This window comes from Coregonus lavaretus (assembly GCF_964263955.1).
Source record: "Coregonus lavaretus genome assembly, chromosome: 6".
Classification (NCBI taxonomy): domain Eukaryota; kingdom Metazoa; phylum Chordata; class Actinopteri; order Salmoniformes; family Salmonidae; genus Coregonus; species Coregonus lavaretus.
The window spans coordinates 1,536,758-1,544,725 of record NC_139993.1 but is presented as its reverse complement, the minus strand read 5'-3'; the positions used below and the strand labels follow the sequence as shown (position 1 = coordinate 1,544,725).

Sequence of the window (7,968 nt, the reverse complement as noted above, 5' to 3'; positions counted from 1 at the left end):
CTCACCCTGGCATTCCCTCAATCACAGTTAGGAAGTTTGGAGTTAAGACTCCCGCGGCCGCCCCTGCATCTGCAGATGTCCAGCTTCCCTCCGCCCCTTCCATCCTCCCCTCTGTAGTACAACATTCCTTCATTTCTCCCTAGTGAGCTGGGAAATTCCAGGGAGAGGTCTGCTGTTTCTTGAACGTTTGCCGGGAAAGAACATGGGATGCCGGCAGCTTATAAAAAGGACAATGGATCCCACTAGTTCTTCACTTTTCACTTTCACTTCAAGTGGATCTTACTGTCTCTTGACTCCTCACCTCCCAATCTTCTCACCTCTCGCTACTTATATTCACGATGGCCTTCGCACCAAAAGCCTGCAGTCTTTTCCTGGTGGTTTTGCTGGGAGTTTGTATTCAGCTCTACGGAGGTAAGATTTCAAAGTAATTTCTAGCAATGTCAGCTACAATATATGGAATGTACAGTGCAGTATGCATGCTTTACTAGTTACCTGACTGACTAGGGATTTTGCAGTGACTATGCTACTGTATATATAGTGGCTGTCATATAGCGTCAAATGAGTATAGACTAGTATAGATATTGCAGTTATGTACAGTTTATTCTCAGAACAAGCATTGTGCAAAAATGCATTCATGTGAATTTTTATCCAAAATCCAATTTTAAAAACAACTTTTCCATCAAAATGTTTGACCATGTAAATTGATGTTTATAACTCTCATTACAGCTCAATACGTTCCAGGTGCCAGGTGCAAATGCCCAGGAACCATCATGAACACTCCGGAAACTATTGTTGACTTTGAAATAATTGAAAAGACACATTACTGCGACACTACTGAAATCATGTAAGTACTGTATTTATTTAAGCAGAAAGTGGTTTCTCTCTGTTTGTTTGTTTGTTTTTGTTTGTTTGTTTGTTTGTTTGTTTGTTTGTTTGTTTGTTTGTTTGTTTGTTTCTTTCTTTCTTTCTTTCTTTCTTTCTTTCTTTCTTTCTTTCTTTCTTTCTTTCTTTCTTTCTTTCTTTCTTTCTTTCTTTCTTTCTGACATTAACTTATGACATGACAATCACCTCTATCAGCCTTATATCAGTTGTGTGACACAAGCATTAATTGTGTGTATATGTGGTTTGTCCATTTCAGTGTTACACTGGCGGAAGATGGAGCCAGACGGTGCCTGAACCCTGTTGGAAAAAAGGCCATGCTTTTCGTCAAATGCTGGAACAAGTAAGATAGATCAAATCATTATACTCATCACCACCATAATAAAGTATTGGTAGAACTATACTGCAGTTATTAATGTGTAATAACTTATAGATCCACATTTATCACAATCTAATGACATATATATCTAATGTTAAAAAAGAAAAATGCCGTAATACTGTAATTATAGTTGTATCACACCATTAAGTAGCAGACATGAGGCTAAAGCATGTCAACGCAAAATACCTTAGCACATACTTTAGAAACATCCTACAGCACTTGATTTAATATAATCCATGTAACATTAGTCCTTTGTGAACCTAACACTCTTCTCCCTCCTTCCAAATAGAATAAACAAGGACGACAAGCAAAAGCTGAGGTGTCTGAAGAGAAAAGCAGAGTGAACATAATGGAGGAGGGAAGAAGGGCCATGGAAAACTCACCGGCTGGATTTTCCCAGAAGTCATGTGACCAAACTCACACAAGAAGAATGTTTGGGACTGACACTGCACTTTAGAGAGAGAGAGAGAGAGAGAGAGAGAGAGAGAGAGAGAGAGAGAGAGAGAGAGAGAGAGAGAGAGAGAGAGAGAGAGAGAGAGAGAGAGAGAGAGAGAGCGAAGAGGAGCTTTCTATTTCATGAGTTTCCTTTTTGATTTTGTGTCCATACTGTTACAGTACTACAAGAATACAACATTAATTGTGAGACATTTACAGATATCATAAATAAAACTCTTTATTTATTTTTCAATTTATTATTTAAATAAGTGTATATTTAATGAACAGATAAATATGATTTTGATACAACTGAAATCTGAAGTAAACATGTTTTTGAAACAACTTAAAGATTCAACGTTCTCTTCATCATAGCACTCCATTTGTTATGAATGCTTATACCAAGTCTTATAATGCAAAATGGGGTGACACAAGCATTATTACTGTCACAATTAATGCATAGGGCTTAATACTCATGGTTTATAGAGAGTGCCACGGGAACAGCTCCTTTAACATTTGGTTACAGAGTGTGATACACTCTGGAGGGAGAGAGGGTCCCATGTATGGCATCACTGAAATAAGGCCAATGATCATAACTTAAACACAGCTGGTCTCAACAAATGCAGGGGTTGGCTGAGAGACTTCCAGGTCAGGAACAAGATGTAGTGACGCCATGGCGACCTGGGGTGAACCTCGACGCACATGACGTTTCTCAACTACTGGAATACATGCAATGAACACACTAGGGTTAGATATATTACAGTCACTTGTAATAATCCTATATAAACTGATTTATTAACGCAAAAGAAATGATTTGCAGCCATTACAATACTGTCAATGTGCACCATCTACTGGAGGTCCTTAGTACCTAAACCCAGATAATCATTGACTTGTGTAATTACAGTGTTACCACACAAACATAAAGCAACTTCATGTAAAGGTATAAAATCAACTTAATGTAAACGTATAAGATCAACTGAATGTAAAGGTATAAGATCAACTTAATGTAAAGGTATAAGAGAAACTTAATGTAAAGGTATAAGATCAACTGAATGTAAAGGTATAAGATCAACTTAATGTAAAGGTATAAGAGAAACTTAATGTAAAAGTATAAGAGAAACTTAATGTAAAGTTTGACCTAATAGTCAACTCCACAGGTATAAGAGCAACTTAATGTCAAGTGTTACCAAGTAGTCAATGATAAAACTAGAAAATTATTTAGATGCCAATATTTACCTTCTAAATAAATCAAGATAACGTAGCTTTCTAAATGCGTCATTGAAAACAACAAAAGGCTCTAGGATAGGTCTTGAATATAGACATGTTTCTGTAACACTTACTGGTATACTGATTTGCTGCAGCGGCCGAGTTTCTTCCCTTTTAGAAACACCATGGATACATCCCAAATGGCACCCTATTCCCTATATGGTGCACTACTTTTGACCAGAGTGCCAGTTGGGACAGACATCCATTCTCCAGCATGATGAGCTCTAAGGCAGCATGTCTTGCGTTTTGACCATTACTTTGCTGTGGAGATAAACTTTGCTGGAGGATATCAGAACTGGCCTTCTCACTCGGGGGAAATCAAAGGGCTGCTGGTGGTCAGAGGGAGCCAAGGAGTGTGGGAGAGAATAGATCCTCCATAAACGTTCTCATTCCCAGACCAGAGTCCTGAGGCTGCTGCACTTCCTTTTGTGTGAGCGCGCGCGCACACACACACACACACACACACACACACACACACACACACACACACACACACACACACACACACACACACACACACACACACACACACACACACACACACACACACACACACACACACACACTATAATAAAATCTGCCGCATGAGCTCACAAACCAAAAACAAAGCCTAGAAACATAGCAGATGAAGGGGTGCTTAGTCATATCTGCCTGTGGCGTACCCTGCAGTATATACAGTATCTCCCTGAATTAAATCATCTGTTGAGACAGACAATATCTCAGTGAAGTTGTTGGGAGAAGACGAGGCTAATGTTACATTACTATGGCTACATCCCAAATGGCACCCTATTCCCTATTTAGTGCACTAGTTTTGACCAGGGCCTATTAGGCTCTTGTCAAAAGTAAGCACTATGTAGGGAATAGGGTGCCATTTGGGATGCTACCTATATGAACTGTTGTCAGCATACTATTTGGAACACAAGATGGAAATGGACGTTTACTAAAATGATCATTGATTGATCATTGATCATCCCCACCTGAGGACCGTTCAACATGGTTAGGTAAGTGTGTGTGTGTCCCATATCCTCGGTGCTGAGTGGAAAACACTGTACTTGATGTTAGAAAGGCATCCAATCTGGTTGCATGCTGTTTCATTTGTTGCCTGTTGTTCCTCTCTCTAGCTGTCAAAACAGCAGAACCTCAGCATAAGAGAACCTTTCCTTAAGAAACTAAATCAACAAATACATCATCAATTAATCATCTGCATGTTATCAACAAAGCAGTTGGATTTTTAATGGGTGACGTTTCATGTTTCAGCAAAATTGCTACTAATAATTTGTCTGGCACTTTTGCAGAAGCCTCCCACCGATGCGTGTGTTTAATTTTTAAACATTCTGCGGCAAAGGCACAAATCCTGAGAGAAATATTTTTCATTTTATTTCCATGATATGTGTTGTTCCCGCCTGCTTTAAAGCTTATGTATAGCTTTTTAAAAAGGACTGGGCTGTCTCCCACAGTGTAATACTTTCTCGTTTAGATGAACAGCAGCAGCTGTTAAAATCAGAGATGTGTGAGAGCTGCCACTGCCTGGCTTCTGTTGGAATCCAAGAAACCCATGCTGTTCGTCAGATGTAGGAGAGAAAAAACTTTTTCAAAAAACAAAAATGGCAACCCAATATTTTATTTATACATGTGAACCATGCCCAATCGCTTGTTGATGTAGCTGTCAGACAAAGGGAAGATTGTAAATTGCCCCTATCCCCATGCAATATTCATACAGCTACTGCTATAACAAGGCTTTCATACGCTCTCATTGTTGCTCTACCGGCCGTGAAGAGAGTGGGCATCAATTATATGAAAATAGTCAAGAGGGAATGCTGTGTAGAACGGAACGGCACACGAACAAATAAACAACTGTGCCAAACGACTGTAGAAAAGCCCTGCTTTGGCTATGTTGGCTATGGGTCTCTTCAAAGAGTGTGTGTGTGTGTGTCTGTGTGTGTGTGTATGGATACACTGTGTACATCCATATGTGTGTGCACTGGCAAGTGCGTGTGTGTGTGTGTGGATACATTGTATACATCCATGTGTGTGTGTGTGTTTTATGCGTCACCATGGGTATATGACTGTCTTGTCAATCACCCAGCTTCAACCCATAAATAAAGAATGACACATGCACCCAGCTGCTCTCTCTCATTGTCTAGTGGGCCTGACTGCCTACCCAAGTCCCACTGCTCCCCAGATGCAGAGATGCAGACCACATGTCATTTTAAGTGTAGAGAGAGGTTACTATACAGGCAGTCAGGGAGAGAGGACACATCACAGAGTAACTTGCATAAAAAGAACAGGAGACCCACCAGGAGGTAACGTGGAAGGCAGCACACACCACAGGGAAACTCCATCTTAAATAAATCAAGCTGTTGTCCCATCAATCTAAACACTGAACTCTATGTGAAATCTAGATTAATCGAGGTGAATGACGTGCACATGGCATGGTATGAAATGTCACCTGATACTTCGCCTTTGTTAGGCTTGAATAGGTGATTTGAGGAAAATACGTCAATACATGACTTTTCTCTAGCTGGTTTGGACAGAAATTAATTTGAACTATTGTTTTATTCATCGTGGTAATGGATCTTGGTAATGGATCGTGGTTATGGATCTTTGATTGAGATATTGCACAATAATAGCTCAATCAAATAAATGGGATTTTCTTCCACCTGCTAACATTGAAGTCCAAAGCGAATGGTAGGGTCATTTGCAGGGGAGAGGGAGAGACAAGCACACGGAAAACAGAAATACAAAGCCTGTTTGGGGGATTGTTTCTGGACACTGGTTCAGGTCTCTGACTACTGAACTCCTCTGTCTGTCAAGAGTTGAGATGCAATGTCAGGAGCTTATACACACACAAACATGGACACACACACACACACACCTCTCTTACAGAGGGTAAGGCCGCTTGCAAATTTGCATGTGCTGCTCACTGACAAGATTACAGGAGGCTGAGAATGGAGTGTGATGTGATCTCACCACACAATACTGTAGTATATTCACACTTTGTTTGTATGTTAATCTTCTTCATATGGCCATAGAGCTGGGGTTGCACTGTGCCATCTAATTATCACAAAGTCACTGGAACATGCAGCCGAGAGACACTCTGCAAGGAATGAGACAAACATCATATTGAAATGTATTCAGGCCCATAGCTCCAACGGTAGTTGTAATAGGTAAATCCACATTTCCATGAGACACAGCAGTTAGAATCAATCAGGCAAGTTTAATTCCCATGTCACAACAAGGGAACAAGCAATCAGCTGAAAAGAGCTCCAACCTCCACCAATACCTTAAAAGGAACACAGACGTTGCTTAGTCTGTTTTGCTTGTTTCTTGGAAATAAAGTAGATGGTTGTAGTTACAAATCTAAGCCTACAGGGGGCAGCATATACACTCTGTTCTACTAGTCCCCCTTATCAGCATGTTGGAACAATCTTCTGTACCAACTGACTCCTGTTGTGCCTACTGTTAAGGAGGAGACAGGTCTTACAACAGTATTGAATTCATTAACCTTTTCTCCACTCTGGTCCAAAATGGGAGCAGGACCGCAATTGTTGGAAATAACCCCCTCAGCACTTTAAACTGTTTATTGTAAGGGTCACGGATGGAAGAAGAGGGGCTGAAGAGGGGGCTCGCCCCTATTTGTTACTTATCCGAAAAGTGTCATCTTGCATCAGGCGGTTAGTTATTCAGAAACTCACCGTGCGATAATAGGCGTGACTACGTCGCCCATTACCGTCCCCTTAACCTGCGCTTGACGTGCTACTTTCGGACAAGTGACAAATTTGAACGAAAACTTGGTGATTGTCTCACTGGAGACTGTCTGATGGGGAGCTGGAGTTGAGAGGGAGCGTTCAGCTAGCGTCTGTGTCAGGTTAGTCAGTGTAGCGTGGCATCATAAGGAGTAAGAGGCTTCGGCTCGGAGAGAGACATGTCTTTTATGTCCTAAAAGCAAACTGCTTCAACACTTGGTTCATCTCACTCGAGTTTGGGCGATTGCTATTGGCAGTATCACTTTGGCATGGTGACTTCTAAACAACAGGATGTTGTTGAACCATGATGCGGCATGAAGTCTTTGAAGAGCATTATATTTGTATAAGATCATTAGATTGTATGTCATATTCTGTCATCACTGACAGTTTCATACTGCATGTGAAAAAGCTCAGAGTATCATATTCAAGGTAGTTCCTCAGTAATTCCCTACTAAGGGAAAGAAAGATGGAGTTAGAGATCGCTTCATCTTTAAATTGAGTAGAAAATCATAGAATCTGAATCTTTTAAATATTATGTGAATTGTAAATTAAAGGTTTCCAAAAGTTAAAGCAAGGAGGCGTTAACTTTTTTTGGCTACCAATAACGAGTGCCAACACGGCAGGAGAACAACACGGCTGGAGACTATAATTTATGCAATATCTGATCAACATTTTCAAGATAACGCTGACATCTTCCAGTTCCAAATGCCAAATGTGATGTTCAACGGCACAAAGCAGACCACTTCGGTTGCCTGAGGGACATCTAAACACTTGTAGAGCTCGGCGCTCTGATGAGCAAGGAAGAGCACAGTGGCACAACTATTACATTACAAGAGCCAAAAAAGCCAACTATGTTTAGTTTCTACAGTGAACTGTGGTAACCAAGTCAAAATGACCCCAGACATTTCAACCAGTGGCGGTTGGTACTGTTTAAGATGAGGGAGGATGATTTTTGTTTTTATGAACATGGCCTTATTTCTATTACAGCATATTGGATGACTGTCATTCATATTCCATTCATCCAGCTCAATATAACATCAATAGGTTTAGGCTACTATATGATACTCACATTTTCCCTTTACCCATCATGAGGTTGCTACAACCTAGCCAACGTAGGTGCACAGGTCGAGAGAATTTTGAGTAATCAAGGTGACAGACAGTGACACATTCAATACCGCCTTGCACACTCTTGCCTGCATCTAGCTGATCTAGAGTGTAATCTCCTGAGTGGCGCAGTGGTCTAAGGCACTGCATCGCAGTGCTAAC

At 40.7% G+C, this 7,968-nt stretch overlaps 1 protein-coding gene across 1 annotated transcript; it reads left to right on the top strand.

The window, feature by feature from the left end:
- The first annotated feature begins 234 nt into the window (after nt 1–234).
- Nucleotides 235–1,943, top strand: LOC311130666 (C-X-C motif chemokine 11-like). Its single transcript, XM_084163452.1, has 4 exons — nt 235–411; nt 727–844; nt 1,139–1,222; nt 1,548–1,943. The coding sequence occupies exons 1-4, from the start codon at nt 339–341 to the stop codon at nt 1,600–1,602; spliced, it is 330 nt and encodes a 109-aa protein (XP_084019578.1). The 5' UTR covers nt 235–338; the 3' UTR covers nt 1,603–1,943.
- Nucleotides 1,944–7,968: the final 6,025 nt, after the last annotated feature.

Coding starts and splice junctions, on each gene's coding strand:
- LOC311130666 (XM_084163452.1), top strand. CDS start 339: ATGGCCTTCGCACCAAAAGCCTGCAGTCTTTTCCTGGTGGTTTTGCTG. Junction 845..1,138: donor TGCGACACTACTGAAATCAT/GTAAGTACTGTA, acceptor TGTCCATTTCAG/TGTTACACTGGCGGAAGATG. Junction 1,223..1,547: donor TTCGTCAAATGCTGGAACAA/GTAAGATAGATC, acceptor CCTTCCAAATAG/AATAAACAAGGACGACAAGC.